Raw genomic sequence first — 24,644 nt, 5'->3', positions numbered from 1 at the left:
ACTCTCAACTCTAAAACTCTGATTCTTATGAACTCGAATCGAGAGTCAGCCATTGCGAACAGCCGCTATCATGACGTCGCCACTTCAGCAAGATGACTGGGGGCCTCGGTTTCCGTCACCGCCCGTGGGCTGCGTTACAGGATTAAAACGCGCCGAGCCCCACACGTAAAGGTCTCCTCGGCCCTCCCACCAAAAAAGTGCTGCTCTGGCACAGTATCTACTGCCTCTCCGTCTCTATGACACTCTTTTCCTGTTTCCTAGTGTTGCATGATGGGAGAAATAGTCTACTTTCCGGGAGTCTGGCCGGGGGAAAGGCCACATTCGGAACTCCATTTCCCGGCGTGCTTCGCGGCGGTCGCTCATCCCACTGGCGGGAGACCGGTTCCGGTTGCATCAGCGTGGGATCCGCGGCGAAATGAGGTTGTTCGTGAGCGAGGGCGCCCCGGGTAGCCTGCCCGTGCTGGCCGCCGCCGGGAGGGCCCAGGGCAGAGCGGAGCTGCTTATCAGCACTGTAGGCCCGGAAGGTAGTCTGCTGGTGCTGGTGGGCGGTGGATGAGCCGGGCGGGACTGAAAACACGCCGACGACCACCCTACAGTTGTCTTCGTCAACCCCGCCCCCGTCACGCACTCCCGTCAACCTTCTCCCGCGTTATCCTTGGGCGCCCCATCCCCTCTTTCTTCCCAGTCGTACCTTTCATCCGTCACTTCCCTTAATTACCCTCAATGTACCCTTCTCTTGCCTCCCCTCCTTCCTCTTCCAGGACCTCGCCTCACTCTAGTGAACCTCTTTACCTTTTCCAACCTTCTCCCACCCCTATCAGGCAACCCCCCCACCACACGTCACTCACATGATAACCGCCAGGTTCTCCTTTGTCGTTCTTAGGAAACCCTGTTTTCCTTTCCTAAGCACACAGAGACACACATACTCTCTTCGGTTTACCTCTTCTCATTCCCAGCCATCTGTTTGGGTGACTCTTAAGTGGTTCTCTTGTCAGTCCTCCCAGTTCTCTTAATTTTGTTCTCCCACTGTAGCTCAGATCAGTCTCAGATATCCTGATTACTTTCAGTTGTTCCACTTCTTGGCTGCAGCACTACCCCAGTACCACCACCTCCTCGCTGCAGTCCCCATCTGTTGTTTCCAGCTGGCCGTCTCAGCTGAACACCTGCTGGTCTCTCCAGTTCATTCTGGACCCACCCCCTTTCAGTGCTCCTATCCTGGACCCTCTCCGTGAGACTGCCCATCCCCCCCCGCCACCCCCCCCCCCCGCCGTAAAGTTGTCCCTCTAAGTTGACAAAGCATTTCTTTTCTTTTCTCTGTTTTTCACCCATCTTCCTCTCCCGGGTCAGAGTGTGTGGTCCCGTTCCTGACCCGGCCTAAGGTTCCTGTCTTGCAACTGGATAGTGGCAACTACCTCTTCTCCACCAGTGCAATCTGTCGGTCAGTACTGGTTCTTGATGCAGGGAGGTGGCTGAATAGAATCAGGGATTATTGTCCTCTGTGTAGCCTTGTTTACAACCACTGTTTCACTGGGGGGTGAGAAATGGGCTAGACAAATGGGCCCCTTTAATTCTACCTCTGTTGCTCTCTTCCTGGGTAGATACTTCTTTCTGTTATCTGGCTGGGAGCAAGATGACCTCACCAACCAGTGGCTGGAATGGGAAGCGACAGATCTGCAGGTAGGACTGAGATGTGGGGAATGGCAGGCAGGCTCTTGCTCTGCATGGCTGCCCTGACCCGTGTCTCCTGCATTTTAGCCAGCTTTGTCCGCTGCCCTGTACTGTTTAGTGGTCCAAGGGAAGAAGGGAGAAGATGTTTTTAGCCCGGTCCGGAGAGCCCTGACTCATATTGACCACAGCTTGAGTCGTCGGAGCTGTCCATTCCTGGCTGGGGTGAGTTGGGCCTTGAGATGGGTACTGGGAAAAGCTGTATGATATACGAATTAAGAGGGAAGACTGTATTCAGAGTTCAGAACTTCCAAACTGCCACTTACTAGCAGTGTAAACTTTAAAACTCACAAAAACACTTTAAACTTCATTTTTTTCACCTTTGAAGTGAGGGTAATGTATTACTGTCCGCCTCAGTGGGTTATTGTGAAGATTAAGAGAGGTAATTTAAAATGCTTAGCACAGTGCTTGACACATAGTAAGTGCTTAGGAAATGTACGATACTGTTATGTCAATTGGGAAGAACCTGAGTGTCTCACCTGTGTACTTCTTCCTTTCTTTCCTCAACAAAGGAGACAGAATCTCTAGCTGACATTGTTTTGTGGGGAGCACTATATCCATTACTCCAAGACCCGGCATACCTCCCTGGTGAGAACTGTGCATATCACTTCTCCACCAGCCCCAACCCCAGGAGCTTGGTGTCGGGGTTACAGAGTGGGCAATAGAATATTGAGGACCCATTTTGATGTGTAGCTTGACAGGGCAGCTATAGCAGAAAGGTGGCTGAGGGAACTGGGAAAGGCAGCTGGAGAAACTTTGTGAAGAAGGGGAGGAGGTCCCTTCCCACCTGCCCATTCTTGGTCTTACTGATTGCCTCTTTTCTTCCATGCCACAGAGGAGCTGGGTGCCCTGCACAGCTGGTTCCAGACACTGAGTTCTCAGGAGCCATGTCAGCGAGCTGCAGAGACTGTGCTGAAGCAGCAGGGTGCCCTGGCCCTCCGGCCCTACCTCCAAAAGCAGCCCCAGCCCAGCTTCCTTGAGGGGAGGGCTGTCAGCAATGAGCCTGAGGTTTGGAACAGAGCAGAGGGGTCCCCACAGAGCCTCAGTGCGTGAGGTGGTGGGTGGCTTGGAGAGGGACTTTGAGCATGACTGCTAACTTTTTCAGTTCATGGAGAGCAAGGAGAAGAGTTTTTTACTCTACGCACCCCCCCCCTCACCTGGTGAGGGATACTGTCCACTCTTCATAGGAGGAGGAGCTGGCTACCCTATCTGAGGAGGAGATTGCCATGGCTGTAGCTGCTTGGGAGAAGGGCCTGGAAAGCTTGCCCCCTGTTCAGCCACAGCAGAATCCAGTGTGAGTAGGCACACATGAGTGGGGCTTGGTTTCTTACGTGGAAATTGTTGATAGAGCCAATACCTGCCTGTCGAATTCTCTTTGCTGACCTTTGATTTTCTGTCCTCTCAACATCTTGGCTAATACTTTGGATATACTGTCCATCAGTCCCATCTGCACCCATGTTTTCAGCTACTTTCTGTCTACTGATTGCACCTAAATCTGTTTTTTCTAGTTCACATCTCTATTCTGAGCTCCAGACATAGTTGTCAGACTATCTCCTAGATTCCTCCACCTCCACTGGCATTGCAAACTCAACGTGTACAAAACCAAACCTATTACCTTCCCTGCCAGCTTCTCCTTCTCCTTCATTCACTTGTCTTAGTGAATGACTCCCACCTTCCACCTAAAATTCCAGGCCAGAAATCTTGGTGTCATCTATCTATACCCTTCTCTCATCTCTGCTTGTATCATTTGTTCCATTACCAGGTTATTGATTCTAACTCCTAAAGAGTCCTTGTATCCATCCCTTCTCCCTGTCCTCACTGCTGCTACCTGAGATTGGGCCTCACCATCTCTTACCTTCTCCTTCCGTGCCATCCCATGCTCCACACTGCCACCAGAATGGCTGCTTAAAACTGCCTATGTTATCATCTCACCTTCCTTTTCAGAATTCTACAGATGGTTTCTCTGTGTAGTTCACAAGGCCTTTCATGATCTGGCCCCTGCCTGCATGCTTAGCGTCATATTCTGTTACTCTCCTGATAGCTAAGATAATATTCACACACATACGTAGATTTTTCCATTGAAATGAAATGTCTGTAGTTCTGAACATGTTGTTCAATAAAGATTTAAGTGTCCACTCCTTGTCAGGCCCTGTGTGCTGGGAACTGGGTCTACAGAGGGGAACGAAACAGATAAGACTGTGCTCTCATACCACTTTGAGTCTAGTGGTATAGACAGGTGTTTAAAAAAAACTGTCACTCATGAAACTAACACAACGTTGTTAATCAACTATACTCCAAAATAAAATTAAAAGTTAAATAAAACCTGTCACACAAAGGTGTAATTATAAATTTTGGTAAGTACTATGAAGGAAAAGAACAGGATGCTATGAGAACATATCACAGGAGATTAACTTAGAAAAATGGCATTTGACCTAAGACTTGCAGGAATTCCCTGGTGGTTCAGTGGTTAGGACTCCACGCTTTCACTGCTGAGGTCCCAGGTTCAGTCCCCGGGTGGGAAACTAAGATACCGAAAGCCATGCAGCATGGCCAAAAAAAAAAAAAAAAAAATAGGGAACTAAGACTTGCAAGATGAGTAGAGTTAGGCAAGGGTAAGTCTGGGGGAAGGGTGTCTCAGATAGAGCAAGCATCGTGTTTGGTTCTTTATAAGGAATTTCTAAAAGGCTAGTGGCTGGAGACTGGTCAGTCAAGGGGCAGTTGGGTCAAGATGAGTTTTAAGAGGAAGGCAGGCTGAGATCATATACTCTCACACCTTGTTGTTTTTGCCCATGCTCTTCCTTCTCCCTGGAATGCCTGCATCTTACCTACCTGCTGTACAGTTGTTCAAGAGACCAGTTCTATCATTTCTTTCTCTGTAGAGCTTGTGAGAGTTTTAAGTGCTTCATCTTCTGGGAGCTTCCATTGTCATATTATGTTGTAATTGTCTCTTTTTAAACTTTTTTTTTTTTTTTTTTTTAATTTTTGGCTGCGTTGGGTCTTCATTGCTGCACGCAGGCTTTCTTCTAGTTGTGGCGAGCGGGGGCGGCTCTTCATTGCGGTGCGCGGGCTTCTCATTGCGGTGGCTTCTCTTGTTGTGGAGCACGGGCTCTAGGCACGCAGGCTTCAGTAGTTGCGGCGCATGGGCTCTAGAGCCCAGGATCAGTAGTTGTGGCGTACGGGCTTAGTTGCTTCGCGGCATGTGGAATCTTCCCGGGCCAGGGCTCAAACCTGTGTCTCCTGCGTTGGCAGGCGGATTCTTAACCACTGTGCCACCAGGGAAGCCCTATAATTGTCTCCTTACATGTCTGTCTCCTTGCTAATCTGTAAGCTTATTGAAGGCAGGGCCTCTCTCTTCTTTTATGGTACACATTTTCTAGCACAGGGCCAAGCATTTGGTAGATTATGATAAAATTTGAATGAATTAATGAAAGTTTGTTCATTCACTGATTTTGAGTATTTCTTTTGAGTACCTGTTGAGGATTGTTTTAAAGGTAATAAAGAATAGGAGATAGATTTTTCTCAGGTGTTTATACAGGCTAACATGTTTAAATGTGTACTTAGAGGAGGAGACAATTGACTAAAGACCCTAGAGCCAAACCAGGCTATCTTCTGTGCTTTTCCTTCTGACTGAAGGACATCCCCAGTGTCTTTTTTTTTAATTTTTTTTTTAAATTAAACTTTTTATTTTGAGATAATTGTAGATTCACATGCAGTTGTAAGAAATTATACGGAGCATCCCCAGTGTCTTGATCAGGCAAATTCCCACCCATTCTCGAGGGCCAACTCAAGTAGTTCTGCCTCTGTGAAGTCTTAGTCTTAGGCCGGAGATACTTGCCTTCCTTCGAGCTCCTTGGGCACTTTGTACCCCTCATCGCACTGATCCAGTTAGAAGTTGTCTGATAGAACGTAACCCTCTTGAGGGCAGAACCCTGGGCGTACTCTGTGGTGGTGCATATCTGCCACCGTAGTAAGCACACTCAAGATGAGAGAGACGTTACAAGGTGACAGAAAAGGAGCACCACAGAATGTGTGGTACAAGATGCTTATGGACTCGGGATACAAGGATGACTGGGTGGAAGGCCGGTTGCCAGTAAAGAAAGGCTTTCCTGAAGGAGCTGATTTCTAAGCTGGATTTCAGAGAAAACTATGGTATTCAGTCATGGGGAGAAAAGTCAGTTAATCCAGGAGAAAACAGTGAGATCTTTCTCAAGGAAATGAGCTGTAAAATGTTCCAGGAAGTAGATGGAACATCTAACTGGATATATAGCATGCAGCTGGGAAGAAGGGTAAGGTTAACATGAGGGAATCATTGGAGTCTCTATTAGCAGAAGAGATTATGGGACTTGGTGAGCTCGCAGGATGCCCAGGGTTGAAGGACACGGTAAGTGATGGTAGTCAGCAATTGTAGATTAAGAATGGTTGGAAGTAACGCAACATTGTAAATCAACTATACTTCAATAAAAAAAAATATTAAAACTGAAAAAAGAATGATTGGAAAGATGAAAGGAAACCTGGTGAGGTGTCAGTGCCAGGGAGGGGGGTGAATACAAGACGTGTGCAGCTGAGCTTTCACTGGTGATGAAGCGTGAAAAGAGAAGAGCAGACCGAGTGACTTCCGACAGCAGATTGAGTGACATGACTAGGAATGATCCTGGGAAAGTGGGGAGGAGAGGGTGGCTATGAAGGCAATGGCTGGTTCCTGCTGGTTTGAGTCAGGCCGTGAGGAAGTGACAGATACGGGTTAGGGAGGGAAGAGTCAAGGGATATGAGAGGACTTGGGAAGGCTTGTGTATGGGCTGGCGAGCTGTAAGCATTTCAGGTAGTGAGTAGAGGTAATGTTAACATAGCACTTGGGAAGAAGGGAAGAGGTCAGTGCTGGGAACGCGTTTTTGGGTGGCACTGGCGTCTAGGAAGTCAGCAAATGATGGTGGTTGGACAGATCCTGGGGAGAGTTGTCAATATCCCAGAGTTTGGAGCCTGGGAATGAGCTAAAGGAAAAGGAGTACTTAGGGTAGTAAAGAGAGACAGAGCTCAGCGTCAGAATGAGGCTTCTTAGGAGCAGTACACGAGGCTTGCTTGCTGTGGGCAAGGCCCTGTATTTGCAACCGTAGGGATCTCATGGCTTTTGGGGGAGTTTATGCTCCAGTGGATTCGTGTGAGGAAAGACTTCAGATGGACGTGAGCCTGTTACAGTAGAACAGATGCATCTGGGTGTTCTGTGCACTTTGGGTCCCTCTTGACCCTCTCTTCTCCTCCCTGGACTGTTCTCTTCCTCTTCCCTACCAGGTTGCCTGTGGCTGGGGAGAGGAATGTGCTCATCACCAGCGCCCTCCCTTATGTCAACAATGTCCCCCATCTTGGAAACATCATCGGTTGTGTGCTCAGTGCTGATGTCTTTGCCAGGTGGAGCCAGCTGCTGGGGGAAAGCCCTGAGGGAGCAGTGGGCCCCAAGGGAACCGGAGGCCTCAAGGGGGGAAGCGGAGGGATCCTGGGTACATGGGAGGGGCTGAGATGGGGCCTCATGATCACCACATTCCTTCCCAGGTACTCCCGGCTCCGCCAGTGGAACACCCTCTATCTGTGTGGGACAGATGAGTATGGTACAGCGACAGAGACCAAGGCTATGGAGGAGGGTCTAACCCCCCAGGAGATCTGTGACAAGTACCATGTTATCCACGCCGACATCTACCGCTGGTTTAATATCTCGTTTGACATTTTTGGTCGGACAACCACTCCACAGCAGACCAAGTAGGTTTCCTCTAATCAGGCAGAAATGGAGAGTGGGAGCAGTGGGAATATCTAGGAGACAGAAAGAAGGAACCAAGATTGTTTCCCGCCCCCCACCCCCAAATATCCGGATATTGTCCTGAAATGTGTCCCAGGCATTATTACAGGGATTCATTGTGTGCAGAAGCCTGACCAGGGCTGAAGGTGCAGCTGAGGGAGGGAAGAGACAGGACTTAGGCTCATGGGAAGGACCTGCCTTCCCTCTACCGCCTCCCTTCTCTTCCTGGCCGCCACTGTCTCAGGACAGCCCCTCTCACTCCTGTGTTTATAGCAAATACACTCATTTTCCTCTGCCTGATTATCCTTATAAAAACTGCATAGTAGACAGGCTGCCAGCTGAGAGTTCTGTGCAGTTTAGCAGCACTCTGATTTAATTTTAATTTTTAGGACATATCAAAGAACTAAACAGTCCTATTATCCTTTTGGAGATTTTTGTTAATGAAGAATACAAAACAGATCTGTATTTTACAAAAGTAAATTCTAGAGCGGTGAGGAAAGAGATCGTGTGGGGAGTTGGGCAATTTATGTGAGGTGTTTGGGCTCATCAGTAAACTCCCTACAGATGACTAAGTGGTCTCTGACTGATTTCTTTGGCACTTGGACTGAATGGGTTTGGATCCTGGGTGGAGTGGCAGGAGGGAGGGGCGCACCACTTCCTCTGACTTCCCCCGGTCCACCCCTCCCCTGTCCCTTGCTCACCTCATCAGAATTACCCAGGATATCTTCCAGCGGTTGGTGGCCCGAGGTTTTGTGCTGCAAGATACTGTGGAGCAACTGCGTTGTGAGCACTGTGCCCGCTTCCTGGCTGACCGCTTTGTGGAGGGCATGTGTCCCTTCTGTGGCTATGAGGAGGCCCGGGGTGACCAGTGTGACAAGTGTGGCAAGCTCATCAATGCCATCGAGCTCAAGGTGAGAGGAGGGTCTCCTGGGAGCCCGGAAGGAGACAGTCTCTAATCTTAAGGGACTCCCAGTCTGGTCCGCCTCAGGTTCTTTTTTTTCTTCCTTTTTTTTTTTTTTTTTTAATTGAAGTATAGTTGATTTACAGTGTTGTGTTAATTTCTGCTGTACAGCAAAGTAACTCAGTTATACAAATACATACATTCTTTTTTATATTCTTTTCCATTATGGTTTATTCCAGCTTATTGAATATAGTTCCCTGTGCTATACAGTAGGACCTTGTTGTCCATAGGATTTTTGTTTTAGCATTCAAGACCTTTCACCAGTGGCTCTTCCTACTCTGTCTTGGCAACTCATCACTCAGTTCACTGCATAAATACTTACTGAGCATTTACTATGTGCTTGGCATTGTGCTGGAAAATCGACAAGTTGAGTTCATATTACCCTACCTTTGCTCCTGCTTCATACCACCTGATCTGCATTTGTTTAGTTCTTTCTCTCTTCCATATATACCACCTTTACTTCTACTCCATGTTTATTCATTTGGTAGTTCATTCATTCATTCATTTATTCAACAAACTTTTTTGAGTCTTTAGGGTAGTCACAGTTCTAGGTGTTGAGGATGTAGCAGTGAACAAGACAGATTTTTATCTAGTGCGGGAGGAAACCAACACTAAAGATAGAATAGAGTTACTCCAGGGTAAACTGCCCGGAAGATGTGGTGGAGGGTGACTTATGGGGGAAGAGTTGAGCTGGGTGATTAGGGAAGGCCTCTCAGAAGTAGCATTTGAATTGAGAGTTTAACTGAAGAATGAGAAGGAGCCAGGAGGTGATGAGTGGGGTTAAGAGTGTTCCAAGCAGAAGGACCAGGAAATGCGAAGACCCGAGGCAGCAAAGCGCTGAAAAGGGGAATTGAAAAGGCCAGTGTGGCTCATAGTGAGTCAGGTCAGAGACAAGGTCAGAGAGGTAGGCAGTGACCCGATTTCCAGGGCCCAGTCAGCCATCTGGGAGTGGAATGGCACGCTGCTCTGTGGATAATGGGTAGGAGGGAAGCGAGAGAGAAGGTGGGGAAACCAGTCTGGAGGCCAGTGGTAGCTCAGAAATGGGATGACGATAGCTTGGACTAGGTTAATAGCAGTAGAAATAGCGGGGTGGCAGGGGGGAAGGATTTGAGATATGTTTTGGAGGCAGACTCTATAGAACTGGATAGACTGCAATTCGGGGTGATAGCGAAGTCAAGAGAATGACGACTTGTATGCTTTTAGCTTGAGCAGCTTGGGCGGATGGTAGTACTAACTATGAACACAGGCAAGATTGGGTGAAGAAGAGCTTTCCTGTGGAATTCAGTGATACTATTTGGGTTTGTTAAGTTTGAGGTGCCTCCTTAGACATCCAAGGAGGGATGTTAGGTAGGCAGTTGATAGAGGCATGTGGAGTTCAGGAGAGAGGTACTGAGAGCTATAATTTCTCACCGTCAAAAACCCAGATCAAAACTCATTCAGAAGCTTTCATTGGTTAGCTCCACCTGTTTACTCCTTTCGCCATCATCCTTCAATGTTTGTATAGTCAAGTTGTGCCGTGAAAATGAGTATTTCTTGACATTTTGCCGTGTGAAAGCCTGTGCTTGTTTCTCATGCAAGCCCTCTCTCCCTGATTGATTGTAACTTCCTCAAGGAGAGGAACCGTGTGTCTTCTCTTCGTTGCTCTTTCTGCTCCTCACACAGCTGCGTACAGTGCAGGGCTCTGGGTCTAGCCTGTGCTCAGAGAATGCTTTTTCCTATTCTTTGGAGTGAAAGGACACAGATGTGAAACTCTGAGTAGCAAATGTTGTGCTATGCAAACCTGAGTCTGCAAGTTCAGAGAAGACCCAAGTAAGTAGTTCGTGAGTTGGCGGGGTGTGAGCGTGAGGCTAAGCTCGGTGCCAGACGGGGGACCTCATCTCTGTGCCTCCCCCCTCTCCTGGACAGCTCCTGGCATGCAGCCTGATCCTGACTGTCCTACCTTGGGTCACCCCTTCTCTTGACTTTCCCTTCACAGAAGCCTCAGTGTAAAGTCTGCCGGTCGTGCCCTGTGGTGAAATCCTCTCGGCACCTGTTTCTGGACCTGCCTAAGGTGAGTGGGCCTTTCCCTCAACCAGTCTGCATGGCCTCCTCTGCCCCCTCTGCCTCAGCCACAGGCAGAGGCAAATTTGTACCAAATCACCCTCATATATTTTTAATTTCCATTTTAAAATTATACTTAACATGCTTAAGGTTAAAAGATGTAACAGGAAAAGGGCACAAAGTGAAAGGTCCAGGCCCATCTGCCAAGAGATATTTACTACTGCTGATTTTCCTTTGTAGCACTTGCACATGAAAGTATTCTTATGCCTTTTTTTTCTCCTTAATACAAATTAGATCATGGCATTCATATTCTTCAGTCTGCTTTCTTTCTTTTACTTCACAATGTGTCTTAACCAATTTTTCACTTTAGTGGATTTGCTGCTTTTTTTTTTCCTTTTAAACTTTTTATTTGGAAATAATTTCAAGCTTGCAAAAAGAGTTGTAAGAATAAGCAGTTGCTAGAACAAAAAACCTCATGTTCTTTACCCAGAAGAACCTCATGTACCCATTACCCAGATTCAGTGGCTGTTAAGATTTTGCTCCATTTGGTTTAGCTTATTCTCTCTCTCATACATGTATGCATGTGTACTTATATAACCTCTTTACTCTTGAATGCTGCCTTGTGTGTTTCCTAAGAAAAAAGACATATTCCTGCATAACCACAGTATGGTTAACAACTTCAGGAAATTTAACATTGATATAGTTGTGTGATCTACCAGCCATATTCCAGTTTTGCCAACTATTCCATTAATATCCTTTCTAGCATCATTTTTCCTGTAGTGTAGAATCTGGTTCTGGATCATGTATTGCATTTAGTTTTTCTGTCTCTTTAGTTTCCCTTAATCTGAAACAGTTCCTCAGCCTTTCTTTATCTTTTATGACATTAACAGTTTTTAATAATTATAGGCCCTGATTCCCCCTTTTAAAATAGAGTATGCATTTTGGATTTGTTGGCTGTTTTCCTCATGGCTAGATTCAGGTTATGCATCCTCAGCTGGAATACTACATAAATGATACTTTGTTCTTTCCAGATGATACTTAGTTCTTTCCAGATGATACTTTGTTCTTTCCAAAATGATACTTTGTTCTTTCACATCATGGCCATTTCTGCCTCATTGGTGATGTTAATTTTGCTCAATCAGGGTGTTACCCAGCTTCTCCACTGTACAATTAATATTTTCCCCTTTGCAACTTATAAGCAGTCTGTGGGAATACACTTTAAGACCATGCAAGTACTTTGCTCTTCATTGAAAGTTTCCCTCTAAATTTAGCATCCATTTATTTAATCATTCTTACCTGAACCAGTTTTTGTTAAGATTTGCCAACTCTGCCACTCCCTCCACATTTACCCTTCTCCTTCATTCATTTATTTCATTTATTATCAGTGTCAACTCATGGATGCCAATTTTTTTCAGTGGTTTATAATTGATTCCTGTCCTAAATAATTTTCATATTTGAATTGTCCCTTATTTGGCCAATGGGAGTCTATTCAAGGTTGTTTCTCTGGGTGTTTCTGAGGTCTCCCATCATTTTTTAAGCACTTCCTTATTTTCTAGCATAGCAGGATATTCTAGATTCATCTTGTTCCAGTCTGGGATTCAACCATTTCTCTACCAAGCCCTGTTTCTTTTTTTTTAAGTAGGTAACAGTGTTAGAGACCAAGATTTAAGTGTGCTCATTGCTACTGAGATGTCTTTGCTTCTAGGCCCTGTCAGCAGAGAGTTAGGCATTTGTTTTGGGTTCACACTGACACCTGAAATACCAGGCCAGCCCCATGGGGTTCTTCCTCACTTTCCCTCATCTCATATTTTTATTTCCCTTCTTCCAAACAGTAAGTACTCTGGTTCCCAACAACATTATTTACTCATTTGCTCGATTCTACAATACACCTAAAAATTTCAGAATTGCTTCACCCATACCACTATCAAAAAACCTACTAAGATGAGTTTAGGGTTTATTGGCAGTCCTGCCCCTTCCCCCCCAAGCGCGGGTATATAATCAAATATGTTCAAAATTGTCCTGGCTTAGTTTTTTCCCCCTTTAGTGTGGTTGTGTTACTGAAGTAAGCCAATAAGTTTGGTTCATTTGCTTCTAGTTCTTTTTCTCTCCTCATACTTACTAACTTAATTTTTTGAAAATGTAGAACATCAGTATGCTTCTAAAACATCAAAACCATGCAAAAAGGTATACGCAGAGAAGTGTCATTCCCTTATTCCCTTTCCTGTCCAGGCTACCTTGTTCTCCCATCTCCTGTAGGTGATGGGCTTTGTTTTCCGATTTTGTCTTAGTGTGTTTATTTTTGTAAAGATAAGCCTATATGTGTGTGTGTGTGTGTGTGTGTGTGTGTAATTTCCTCTTATACAAAATACAGCATACTGTATATACTCTTTTGCATTTTGTCTTTTCCGTCTAACAGTATGTTCTAGAAATGACTCCATATCAGGATTACTTCATATCAGATGATAGAGATCCTTCTTACTCAGGCTTGTTTGTTTTATTTAAACAGCTGCATAGTACTCCATTTTGTGTGGGTACCATGGTTTTTTGTTTTGTTTTTTAAAAATATTTATTTATTTGCACCAGGTCTTAGTTGCGGCATGCGGGATCTTTAGTTGTGGCATGTGGGATCTTTTTTTTTAGTTGTGGCATGAGGGATCTAGTTCCCTGACCAGCGATTGAACCCGGGCCCCCTGCATTGAGAGCACAGAGTCTTAACCACTGGACCACCAGGGAAGTCCTGTGGGTACCATAGTTTATTTAACCAGTTTCTTGTGTTTGCCATTTAGGTAGTTTCCAGTATTTTGCAGTTAAAAATACTATTGCAGTGACTAACCTTGTGCATGTGTATTTTTGTATTGTGGGAAGTGTATCTTCAGGATAAATTCCTTAACAGGGATCACTTGCTGTGTCCAGGAGAAATGCATATGTAGGTTATTGCCAAATTTTTCTCAATAGGTGTTATTCCATTTTACATTCCTCCCAGTAGTGTGTGTGTGCACTTGTTTGCCCAGAGCCTCACCAGTAGAGTGTGTTGTCAGGTTTTGGATGCTACAGTATTTATGTGGATGAATCACATGAACCATCCCTTACAAAAGATTTATCTTTGTTTTTCTGCTTACAGAAGTGATATACACTTGTTTTTAAAATTTCAGAATGAGGGAATTCCCTGGCAGTCCAGTGGTTGGGACTCTGCACTTCCACTGCAGGGGGCACAGGTTTGATCCCTGGTCGGGGAACCTAGGATCCCACAAGCCACGCAGTGCGGCCCAAAAAAAAAATGTTCAGAATGAAATACATGGTGTAAAAGTGGATGTTCCCCTTAATCTCATGTGAGAATAAAGCACTGAGATATAGTTTTCCTCAAAAATTTTTTGGCCTTACGTTAATCTGTGTATTACTATTCTTTATTTTTATAAATAGGATTATATCATATGTTACTGTTTAGCAGTTTATTTAATGTATTTCTGAGATCTTTACATATCAGTACATACAGGTCTTCCTCACTCTTTTTAAAGGGCTTATAAGTATTTCATTATGTTGATATACCATATTTCTTTAAATTCTACAGAACCAAGTGAATTAGTTTTAATTTTTGCTGTGGTGAACTGTGCACTTCTTTATAAACACATCTGTACACACTTATGTGAATATTTCTGTTGAAAAAAATCCCTAGAAGTGGAATTGCTATGGCAAAGTCATGAATCCTTAATTTTAATTATATATCACCAAACTACTCCAAAATGGTTGTACGTATTTATCCTTATGGTGACCACACATGCGACTGTCCTAAACCAGCTCTCTGTGCTTCTCTGCTGTCTCAGTTGGGAAAGCCGCTGGAGGAGTGGTTGGAGAAGACGTTGCCTGGCAGTGACTGGACACCTAACGCCCGGTTCATCATTCGTTCTTGGCTTCGGGATGGCCTCAAGCCACGCTGCATAACCCGAGACCTCAAGTGGGGAACCCCTGTGCCCTTAGTAGGTTTTGAGGACAAGGTAAAAACGCTATGCTTTATTCATATCTCATATTATTCAGCCTTGGGATTGAAACCCTGGGCTAGCAGAACAGACTTGATTGTGTCTTGATTCAGTCTGAGGCTTTGGGTTGGCAAGGTTTTCCCAGTGTTCTTGCATCTTACTGTGTCTCCTCCCTCCTGACCCTCCAGGTATTCTATGTCTGGTTTGATGCCACCATTGGCTACCTGTCCATCACAGCCAACTACACAGACCAGTGGGAGAAATGGTGGAAGAACCCAGAACAAGTGAGCAGTTCTTTGTTAGCCTGTCAAAGACCTGGGGAGGGTGCGTGTATAGTGGGGGTGGTTAGGGGTGGGTAGCTGATCTTTCTTGGGCCTTTGAAGAGGATGTCAGGAGCTCTGTCTCCCAATTATATTCCATAGGTGAGCCTGTATCAGTTCATGGCCAAAGACAATGTTCCCTTCCACGGCTTAGTCTTTCCTTGTTCAGCCCTAGGAGCTGAGGACAACTACACTTTGGTCAGCCACCTCATTGCTACAGGTACCCTGGGAGATTGGAGAGGGGGATGTTCTTAGGGAATGAGGGCCAAGACAGTACTTGGAAGAAACTCCTGGAGAGGTGCTAGGTCTTGAGTTAGGAGTTGAGATGGAATAGGAAACAATTAGAACATGGAAGCTCAATGCAGAAAAGGAAACAAGGGCTTCCCTGGTGGCGCAGTGGTTGAGAGCCCGCCTGGCGATGCAGGGGACGCAGGTCCGTGCCCCGGTCCAGGAGATCCCACATGCCGCGGAGCGGCTGGGCCCGTGAGCCATGGCCACTGAGCCTGCACGTCCGGAGCCTGTGCTCCGCAACAGGAGAGGCCACAACAGTGAGAGGCCCGCATACTGCAAAAAAAAAAAAAAAAAAAGAAAAGGAAAAGGAAAAGGAAACAACCTGAAGAGAGCAAAAGTCCAAAGCTAAATTTTGTAATGGGTAGAAGTAAACAGAAGACCAGAATGCAGAGGAAGGATCTCCCAAGTTCTGTGCAGGCCAGCTACTCTAGAACTGAGGTTGAGGGAGAGGAAAGAAGAGTTAGTGGGTCAGAGAGGAAGGACATGATTTTTTTTTTTTTATACAGCAGGTTCTTATTAGTTATCTGTTTTATACATATTAGTGTATATTTGTCAATCCCAATCTCCCAGTTCATCCCACGAGGAAGGACATGATTTGAACACATGGTTCTCATTCTCCTTCTCTGTCCAGAATACCTGAATTACGAGGATGGGAAATTCTCTAAGAGCCGGGGTGTAGGAGTGTTTGGGGACATGGCCCAGGACACAGGGATCCCTGCTGACATCTGGCGCTTCTATCTGCTGTACATTCGGCCTGAGGGTCAGGACAGTGCCTTTTCCTGGACAGACATGTTGCTCAAGAATAATTCTGAGCTGCTTAACAATCTGGGCAACTTCATCAACAGGTGGGACCTGGTGAGGGGTGAGAGTCAGCAGATGAGCCTGGGGTGGGGCTAGTAGGCCACGTATGCTTGGTGCGAGTTAGTTGTAGAGATGTGATTTAGCAGAGTTGGTCACAAAGTGAATTTTTGTGAATTATTTTCTTATTAATGTTCTTTGTAGAATTGGAAATGTGTTTTTTCCTAGCAAAAAGGTTCACTTGCAGACCACTGAAAAGTTTGGCTGAAGAAGGGGGTTATTTTAGCATAGGGGTAGGAGACTTCTGCTGTACTTTTCAGTTTTCTTACTTCAGGCTCACATTCCATTATTGGTCCCTATCTCAGCTACTCTGCAACCTAAAGAAATATCCTCCATGGCTACACACGCTTTCAGGTTTGCTCATTAACCACATTGAACAGATAGTCCCTACTAGAGGATTTATTTGTTTGGTAGCAATTAATGCATATTTCAACGTGATCATTCTGAGTTTTTAACTTCTTAAAAATAAACGGTTGCTTAACTTTATTAGTTCCCTTTATATAAGGGATATCTGTATATAAAACGTCTGTTATGTGCAGACTCATATTCTTACGGGAGAGGGAGAATAAGGAATTAATTTGTTAAGTTTTGCCTTCCAGCTTGAGGGAGCCAGGTGGTTTCAGTTCTGAGAAAATGCAGAATTATGAAAATCGTGTCAAATTTCTCTAAGGAGACTGGGCAGTAACTTCTCTTTTCTCTCCCCTCTCCTGCCCTCCTCCCATCCAGAGCTGGGATGTTTGTGTCTAAGTTTTTTGGGGGTTTTGTGCCTGAGATGGTGCTCACCTCTGATGATCGGCGCCTGCTGGCCCATGTCACCCTGGAGCTCCAGCATTATCACCAGCTGCTAGAGAAGGTTCGGTAAGTAGCTATACCTCTGTCTCAACTCAGTGATCTGCTGGCATGTTGAGAGCCCCATACTGGTCCCCCTAGAACCTTACACCTTGGCCTGCATCCTTCCTTCCCAGGATCCGGGATGCCTTACGCAGTATCCTCACCATCTCTCGCCATGGCAACCAGTACATTCAGGTGAACGAGCCCTGGAAGCGGATTAAAGGCAGCGAGGCTGACAGGTAGGTAAGGAGGTACGGTTGGCTCTAGGAATAAAGTGGCTGGTAGGCTACGTCCTCCTGGGGGTCGTGACTAATATCTTTTCTTCCTCAGACAGCGGGCAGGGACAGTGACAGGCTTGGCAGTGAATATAGCTGCCTTGCTGTCCATCATGCTCCAGCCTTACATGCCCACGGTTAGTGCTACCATCCAGGCCCAGCTGCAGCTCCCACCTCCAGCCTGCAGCATCCTGCTCACAAACTTCCTGTGCACCTTACCAGCAGGACACCAGATTGGCACAGTAGGTCTCTAGATTTGAAAGAGCCAGCTTCTCTCAAAATTCCTGCTTTTGCCAAGCAGCCTCTGGGGAGGGGTCAGGGAAGAACTTAACTTTGGGCATGAGACTCTCATAGCTATTCGAACCCCTTCCCCACTCATCCCCACTCTTCACTTAGGCTTGTTTCTAATATAAAGTCCTTAGTATTGGTTTACAAGCCCAGTGTTTTCTGTAGCTCACGTATCCTCACTGTCCTTCATGCCAGGACCCAAGGGGCAGGGAGAATACAAAGTAACCACTTCCTCAACACAAGGGGATAAAAGTATGTACACCTCTAAGCTTTTGCATCAACCTAGCATCATTAAATAGTTTAAATAACTTTTGACCCTAGTGAATGCTTTTTCTGGATTCTTTACTGAAATCAGCAGGTATTTGCTCAGTGTTACACTCTGTAAGAGTTTTTTCTAGACCACTGAGTTCCTAAATGTCAGAAGTTGGGGTGGAGAGGCCCTCTATATAGTCTGGTAGAGTTTATACCTAATCAGTGAATGATTCTGGAATTCTTTTTTTCACAGGTCAGTCCCTTGTTCCAAAAACTGGAAAATGACCAGATTGAAAGTCTGAGGCAGCGCTTCAGCGGGGGCCAGGTGAGAAAGCTAAAGACTGTGCCTCACCCACCAACAGTTAGCATCCTCCGGTAGCCCTCACTCATCCCTCTTTCCATCTATTGGCCCTGCTGCTTCCTCACTTCATTTTTCTTTCCTGTCTTAGCTAGAAGAGTCCTTGTCATTAAAGGTAATCACTTTCCCCCTGAGATGTTATATAAAACTTGAGGTCAGGGGATGTATATGGTAGCAGGTGCTAACTCTGTTGTTGATCTCAAGGCAAAAGCATCCCCCAAGCCAGCAGCTGTAGAGACTATGACAACAGCTGGACCACAGCAGATACAAGTGCTGATGGATGAAGTGACCAAGCAGGTACGGAGCTGAAGCCCTATGGGAGGCTGGAAAAGCTGAATCCTAAATAGGTCGTTTCTGGTCTCACTGTTGTGATTCCCCCATCCCCTCTTCTCTTAGGGCAACATTGTCCGGGAATTGAAAGCACAAAAGGCAGACAAGAACCAGGTTGCTGCAGAGGTGGCTAAACTCTTGGATCTGAAGAAACAGTTGGCTCTAGCTGAGGGGAAACCCCTTGAAACCCCTAAAGGCAAGAAGAAAAAGTGAAAGTGAGAACTTGGCTCCTAGAAAGTCACTTTAATGGATGTGGACAGTAATAAATAAATGTACAATCTCTATATACATGCCGAGACCCTCTCCTGTCATCTACCCTAAGTTTTCCCTCTACTGAATAGATGGGGGTGGGAGGGGTCCATCGTTGGCACTGGTGAGAAGGTGGTCAGTAGATACTTCCAGGAAGGGTTGGAAGTGGCCCGAGGGGGAAGTGCTGGTCCCAGCCGTTCATGCTTGGTGCACGTTAACCATCCGGTCAATCAGGGCTCGGCGAGTCGCCTCCACTTCCCTGGTCAGGCGCTCGATTTCCTGCTTGAGCCGTTCGTTCTCTTCAGCTAGCTGTGCCACTTTTCTTTCGTTCTCTTGTTCTTTCTCCTTCATGCGTTGCTTTCCAGCCCGTGCCGGGGACTGGCCACTGTGTTTCCGTTTCCTGGGTCTTTCTTGGTCTTCCTCTTCTTCCTCCTGAGCCGGGGAGCTCTGACTGGAATCCGGAGAGCTGGGGCTCTGGGAGGTGCGCGTGACCGCTGCTCGTCCTGGCTCCTCGGTCAGCCAAGCCAGGGAGGCGGGGTCAAGAGTGGTGAAGGTTTTTGGTTCTTCCTTCAAAGGAATGAGGAAAGGCAGAGTAGGTGTTAATTAGCTGAGAAGGGACGGGCAGCCCCTGACCAGCGTTAGGCCTAGCATTCTTACCTCCTCGTTTCCAGGGGGTGAGACATAGGTACCCCCATTTTCATCTGAGGACAGCACCTCCTGCAAGTCCTCATACCAGGCTTCCAGCTCCCAGCTGGACAGTGTCCCGAAGGAGAAAGGCAGTGACTCAGCTGCCATCTCTGTGGCTGGATCAGGCTCTGGGAAAGGACATAGTCAGGATAGTGGGTGAGGGAAGAAGCTCCACAAAGCCGTCAGTCTACGGGTTGGCACACTGGCCTGATGCCTGTCTGTTTTGGTAGATAAAAGTTTATTGGAACACAGCCACATCCATTTATTTACATATTGTTTACGGCTGCTTTCATGAGACAACAGCAGAGATGCATAGTTGTTACAGAGACTATTCTGTGTGGCCCTCAACGTCTAAAGTACTTACTGTCTGACCCTTTAAAATTTACCAACCCCTGATCTAGAATGATATTCCGTCTTTGCTTTTGCCCAGCACATGAAGAAGCAAGTGCCTGGATGTGCATTCTTATGGGTTCCTGGTAAAAGTCTTCGGCCCCCCTTGGGGAACTCCACTGGTTGTGTCCAGGGGCGGTCACCAGACCATCTGTGCTCCTTTCTCCTCCTGTGTGGGGAGCTTGGGCAAACAGTCCTTGGGTCAGTCTAACCTTGGTGGGGACGGAGGTGTGGTGAGACCTCACCTGACTGCTCACTCAGGGCCAGCTTTCAATTAGGACATGCTCTAAGAATAGTGATTTGGTCACCTTGTTAGGGGTAGGTCAGGAGGATGGATGTGGCCTAACAGCAAAAGCCTGCCCAGATTCAAACCGTCCTCTCCCACCTTCTCTAGGTGTTCTCATAATTTCTTAGGGCCCCAGTAAAGGGGGCCTAAGCAGCAATTCTTAGGAGCTGGTTTTGGGAAAGGGTTGGTTAAGTTTACCTGCTTTCAGGTGTGGTGATGTATGAAGATACACTTCCTTCTGGAACACTGTGGGGATCAAAGATAAATGTTAGCCATTTCTGGAAGGGGGGAGACAGGCAGGTTCTTTTATCTCCAGCTTCCTACTGCTCCTTCCTTACTTCTTGTCTTATAGAGTATAGTTAGTTATTGGTCCCTGTAGCCATTTCTAAGGACAGAGAAGAGCCTGACTTCCTTTATTTTTAGTTGCTGACATTTGTAGTCCTGATTACATAATAACAAAATCCTGGCCAACTCAGCTTTCTCTAAATTTAAGGCAGTCCTCAAATCTGCCAGGGTAAGGACTGGACTACAGGGAAGGGAAAAAATCAAGTGGCATTTTCCTAATTCCATTCCCACACTGACATCCTCCAAATGTGTATTTCCAGTCTAGACCTCTCCTGGGACCTCCAGCTCTAACTGCTTACTTGCCATTCTCTTTTTGGATATCTAATATGCATCACAGACTGAACGTGTCCAAAGACCAACTCCTGCTAATCTTCTCCTTCCAAGGTCTTTCCCATCTCGGTATACAGCAACTTTAGCTTGAGCCAAAAACCTTGGTATCATCCTTGATTCCTCTCCTCTCACACCCTACAATCCAATCCAAACCACCAGCAAAACTTCTTGAGTCATTCTTCAAAACCCCAGAATCTAAACACGTCTCACCAATTCCACTGTTTCTAATCTAGATCAAGTTACTATCATCTCTCGGGTGACTGCAGAAACCTCTTGACTGCAGGTCTCCCAGTTTCTGCTTCTGCAACCCCTCCCAGAGTCTATTCACAACAGCCCCCAAAGTGAGTCTTTTAAAACTTAAGTCAAGGGCTTCCCTGGTGGCGCAGTGGTTGAGAGTCTGCCCGCCGATGCAGGGGACATGGATTCGTGCCCTGGTCTGGGAAGATCCCACGTGCCGCGGAGCGGCTGGGCCCGTGAGCCATGGCCGCTGAGCCTGCGCGTCCGGAGCCTGTACTCCGCAACAGGAGAGGCCACAACAGTGAGAGGCCGCAAAAAAAAAAAAAACTTAAGTCAGGCTGTGTCATTCCTCTATTCAAAACCTTCTCATTTCACACATATTAAAAGCTAAATTCCTTAAAATGGCTTAGAAGGCCCTCCACAATCTGCTCTTTCCTTGCTCTGTTTTTCTCATTGACCACTCTCCGTCTTGCTCACTCTAGTCCAGCCAACTGGCCTCCTGTTCCCTAAAGATACTATGCATGCTCCCACCTTAGGACCTCTGCTCTTGCTATTCCCTCTCCTGGAAAGCTCTTCCTTCCACATACCACATGGCTTACTGCCTTGCCTATTTTTAGGTCTTTCATTTAAATATCACCTCAGTGGGGGAATCCCTGACCACCCAGTGTAGACTGTAACCTCCACTCAGCATTCTCTACCCTTCCATGCTTTAGTTTTTTTCTATGGCACATGTTTGCTTACTGTATGCCTCTTCCCACTGAAATGTAAGCTCTGTGAGAGGAGAGATTTTTTTCTCTCTTGTTCACGGATAAATGCTGGGTCCCAAACTTAACCAGCATAGTAGGTGCTGGTTAAGTATTTGTTAGGAATCAATGGATAAATGTCCCCAATCTCTCATAGGGAAAGGAGGACGAAGTCCAGAGGCAGAGCAGCAGCTGCCTATCCCTGGGGACTGTAGATGCAATATCGTCCTCAGTGCTTCTGTACAGGGCTGTCCTCCCTGGAGAACCCTCCTTGCTTTCCAGTGTGTGGGACATAGCTTTCATCATCAGTGGAGCCCCGGGCCAGAGGGCTGCAGAGCCAAGCAGGGGGCTGACCTGATGCAATGGTTACACAGAGATTAGCTGGAGACAGGACAAGGGGAAAGAGGCAAGGACCAATCCCAGGGGAAGGACAATCCACTGGGGAGACCTCCAAATGGCTTCCTACACTTAAAAGATCCAGGATGCTCTCTTCTGCAGAAGGCTTAGGGACCTCTGGGGAAAAGGAAAACTCATCTCTGCTCCCCGTCCATCGACATCCCTCTTCCCAAAGGCTTGTGTCGGTCTCTTTTAAGATTCTCTCCTCTGCAAGGGTGCAGAAAGAATGTCCTGTGGAGGGTCCAAAAGCCCCATCTACTGACGTGGCTATGCTGGCCCTGAGACGCTGCGGCTAAGACAGGAGTGGGGGTGGGGGTGGGGGAGGACGCTAGTGGCAAAGTGGCGGCAGCGGCCTGAACCACTGTCAACCAGCCTTCTCGGCGCGGGGATGTGTCCTGTTGCCCCGCCTCCCACCCGGCAGGCCTAACGAGGAGGCCTGGGGCCTGCAACGGGAGAGAAAAAATCTTCCTAGGGCAGCTTGGGCCCCTTCCCTGAACAGCACAGAGTAAGGCCTATGCTCCGGGCAGTGGTGGGATGCTGCTGTCGTGCGAAGTAAGTGGAGTCTGTAAGCACTACTTCTGAATGAAGGCTTCTCATCCCTCCCCCGGACGGTCACTTCACTTCATTGCGGAGGGTGTGGGACCACATCCTTAAGAGCGGATGCCCTAACTTTAAGGTGACAACTGGTGTTCACGAGGATGGGAGGGTAAAAGGTAGATAGGGGAATCAGTACTCGCCTCTCTCCTCAGGTTCCGGCTCTGATTTTGGCTCTGTCGCTGCCACCCGCTCATCTTCAACATGATACACTCTACGCCTTAGACTCAAGCCTCTGACCCGAATAGCGCGCAGCTGAGATCTTTTAATAGGGCCTTGCCCTCCTCTCCGGGGGCGGATCCAGAAGCCTACCAATCATAAAGCGGCACGCCGGCATTGGCCCCGCCTCATACCTTACATCCGCCACTCAGGAGCCCCAAGGCACCGCCCCCATCGCTCCCTCCCGCTTGGGGGTCGACTTAGTGTTGGACCCGGAAGTGGCTTTGGGTCACGAGGCTTCGCGGAGGAGGTGAGTCATGCGCGCGCGCGGAGGGGAGAGCTGGCGGGGGAGGGGAGGAAAGGGGGGCGGGGATGATGCAATGTTTGGCAACCGGTGTCTGCGCGCGCACGCGCAGGGCACTACAAGGGTGGTGGGAGGTGCGGGGGGGGTGGGGGAGAGGAAAGAGGGCGGGGCGCCAGCTCGCGGCACCCAACGGCCCCAACAGCGCTCAACCGTGGTTGCCCCTAGGCTGCGGTGTGAAGCCTTACTGCGGCTAGTCTCCCTCAAGAGCTCTTGTTCTGCCCACCTGACTTGAGCCCCAGTTTTACCTCCTCCACAAGAGACTCCCATTTTCTTTGCCCCTCATCCCCTCCCAGCAATGGACACAAGGTCTTTTAAACCTCCGTCCTTTGAAAATTTGCATCCAACCACCAGGGTTGTTTGCATCTTCTTGAGTCTTCCTAAAGGGGTCCTCTCTTTTAGCTCCCTGGCTCCCTCAGAAGAGGCCAAGTAACTTGAATCCCCTTGGTAGTCATTTTCAGCTCCTCCTCGCTGAAGAGCACCCTTAAACTCTTATCTTTATAAAGTTTTTGATGAGCCCTTGGCATGCCAGAATTCATGTTCTTTGCCAGGTGGCCCCGATTCCCACTCTTTCCCTTATCACCTTCCCCCGTGGTGCTCTGGTGCCCTTCACCAAAGATCAGGCCCGCCCTTTTCAGTGTACCAGACCTGCAAGTCCTGTGACTCCCTGCTGTGAGGAGCGGGGCATAGGCCTCCTGCTTTCTAGGTGTTTGGGCTACAGTAGGGCTGTGTTGCCTGGAACACTGCGTGCACGTGAGCGCACGACTGCCTTGGACTAGGTTGTCAGGAGCCCAGATTCTAGCCTCAGCGGTCCCTCACTTGCCCAGGGATCCCAGGCCTGCCTGCCACCTAATCTCCCCGTGCTTCACCGTTCTTGTTAGTAAATAAAAGATAACGAGTTATGGAAGTAAAATGAGAGAATTATGAACTTGGAGGCAGCTTGAACAAAAGTGAAAAGCACCGTGGAAAATGCAAAGTATTTTTCTAGTGCCATTAGGTAGAAAACAGAGGCCATATGGTGGCCTGTTACATATCCTGTCATACCCTCATGGGGGCAGCCGGAGTTTGTCCTAAGTAGAAACTGTCAACAAGGCTGGTTGTGGCTGGGTGGCAGCTTCAGGCGGTGGTGTGACGGTGACAGGTCTTTGGCCAGGCCTGCACCATTGCTCCAGAGCTCCATTTCTCCTTCTGTAAATGGGGGGGGGGGTGGGTTGGAGCAGATGGTCTCTCCTGGCCCGAAGACATGACCAGGTTGTCAGTGACAGGCAGAGGTCATGTGACTTGACAGGCCGAGGTCGTGTTGTGACTTGTTGACCTGGGGAGGCGGGTCAAGTCCCAGCACACTACCCGGGAAGCCTTTGGGGGCGGGGCAGGGCAAGTCGCGACTTTCATCTTTTGGGGCCGGTTCCTCCCGGACCTGGCATTCCTGGCTACCCCAACAGATTGTGGCTTCGGAAGGGGCCCCTCCCGGGGGAAGGCTGGGATTGGCCACCAGTGGCCTGGGAAGAGGCTCGGATCCTTCCGCTGAGGCCGGGGGGGGGGCGCGGGGGGGTGGGGCCCGCGTGGGGTGTTTGTTCTC

At 47.6% G+C, this 24,644-nt stretch overlaps 3 protein-coding genes across 5 annotated transcripts; 1 reads left to right on the top strand and 2 right to left on the bottom strand.

Annotated features, from left to right (window-relative positions):
• The first annotated feature begins 375 nt into the window (after positions 1-375).
• MARS1 (methionyl-tRNA synthetase 1) lies at positions 376-18,576 on the top strand. Of its 2 annotated transcripts, XM_060165784.1 has the most exons (22): positions 376-524; positions 1,348-1,438; positions 1,599-1,677; positions 1,756-1,890; positions 2,238-2,313; positions 2,561-2,733; positions 2,913-3,019; positions 7,012-7,128; positions 7,270-7,473; positions 8,220-8,421; positions 10,447-10,521; positions 14,333-14,503; positions 14,674-14,769; positions 14,908-15,025; positions 15,728-15,941; positions 16,681-16,812; positions 16,920-17,024; positions 17,116-17,302; positions 17,854-17,925; positions 18,050-18,073; positions 18,163-18,255; positions 18,355-18,576. In XM_060165784.1, exons 1-22 carry the CDS (start codon positions 416-418, stop codon positions 18,499-18,501), a joined length of 2,727 nt encoding a protein of 908 aa, XP_060021767.1. In that variant the 5' UTR covers positions 376-415; the 3' UTR covers positions 18,502-18,576. The 2 variants fall into 2 exon arrangements, with proteins under 2 accessions (XP_060021767.1, XP_060021768.1); XM_060165785.1 differs by lacking the exon at positions 18,050-18,073.
• DDIT3 (DNA damage inducible transcript 3) lies at positions 18,517-19,332 on the bottom strand. Its single transcript, XM_060165787.1, has 2 exons — positions 19,195-19,332; positions 18,517-19,104 (listed from the first exon to the last, which is right to left on the bottom strand). Exons 1-2 carry the CDS (start codon positions 19,330-19,332, stop codon positions 18,736-18,738), a joined length of 507 nt encoding a protein of 168 aa, XP_060021770.1. The 3' UTR covers positions 18,517-18,735.
• LOC132529386 (DDIT3 upstream open reading frame protein) lies at positions 18,967-22,766 on the bottom strand. Of its 2 annotated transcripts, none has more exons than XM_060165789.1 (3): positions 22,689-22,766; positions 20,099-20,146; positions 18,967-19,104 (listed from the first exon to the last, which is right to left on the bottom strand). In XM_060165789.1, exons 1-2 carry the CDS (start codon positions 22,749-22,751, stop codon positions 20,105-20,107), a joined length of 105 nt encoding a protein of 34 aa, XP_060021772.1. In that variant the 5' UTR covers positions 22,752-22,766; the 3' UTR covers positions 18,967-19,104; positions 20,099-20,104. The 2 variants fall into 2 exon arrangements, with proteins under 2 accessions (XP_060021772.1, XP_060021771.1); XM_060165788.1 differs by lacking the exon at positions 18,967-19,104 and adding an exon at positions 19,354-19,442.
• Positions 22,767-24,644: the final 1,878 nt, after the last annotated feature.

This window comes from Lagenorhynchus albirostris, chromosome 11 (genome assembly GCF_949774975.1).
Source record: "Lagenorhynchus albirostris chromosome 11, mLagAlb1.1, whole genome shotgun sequence".
Classification (NCBI taxonomy): Eukaryota; Metazoa; Chordata; class Mammalia; order Artiodactyla; family Delphinidae; genus Lagenorhynchus; species Lagenorhynchus albirostris.
Note: the sequence above shows the minus strand (reverse complement) of the source record. Positions and strands in the feature narration are given on the sequence as shown.

Coding starts and splice junctions, on each gene's coding strand:
- LOC132529386 (XM_060165789.1), bottom strand. CDS start 22,751: ATGTTGAAGATGAGCGGGTGGCAGCGACAGAGCCAAAATCAGAGCCGG. Junction 20,147..22,688: donor GCCGGAACCTGAGGAGAGAG/GCGAGTACTGAT, acceptor TGATCCCCACAG/TGTTCCAGAAGGAAGTGTAT.
- MARS1 (XM_060165784.1), top strand. CDS start 416: ATGAGGTTGTTCGTGAGCGAGGGCGCCCCGGGTAGCCTGCCCGTGCTG. Junction 1,439..1,598: donor TCCACCAGTGCAATCTGTCG/GTCAGTACTGGT, acceptor CTTCCTGGGTAG/ATACTTCTTTCTGTTATCTG. Junction 15,942..16,680: donor CTGGGCAACTTCATCAACAG/GTGGGACCTGGT, acceptor CCTCCCATCCAG/AGCTGGGATGTTTGTGTCTA.
- DDIT3 (XM_060165787.1), bottom strand. CDS start 19,332: ATGGCAGCTGAGTCACTGCCTTTCTCCTTCGGGACACTGTCCAGCTGG. Junction 19,105..19,194: donor CACCCCCTGGAAACGAGGAG/GTAAGAATGCTA, acceptor ATTCCTTTGAAG/GAAGAACCAAAAACCTTCAC.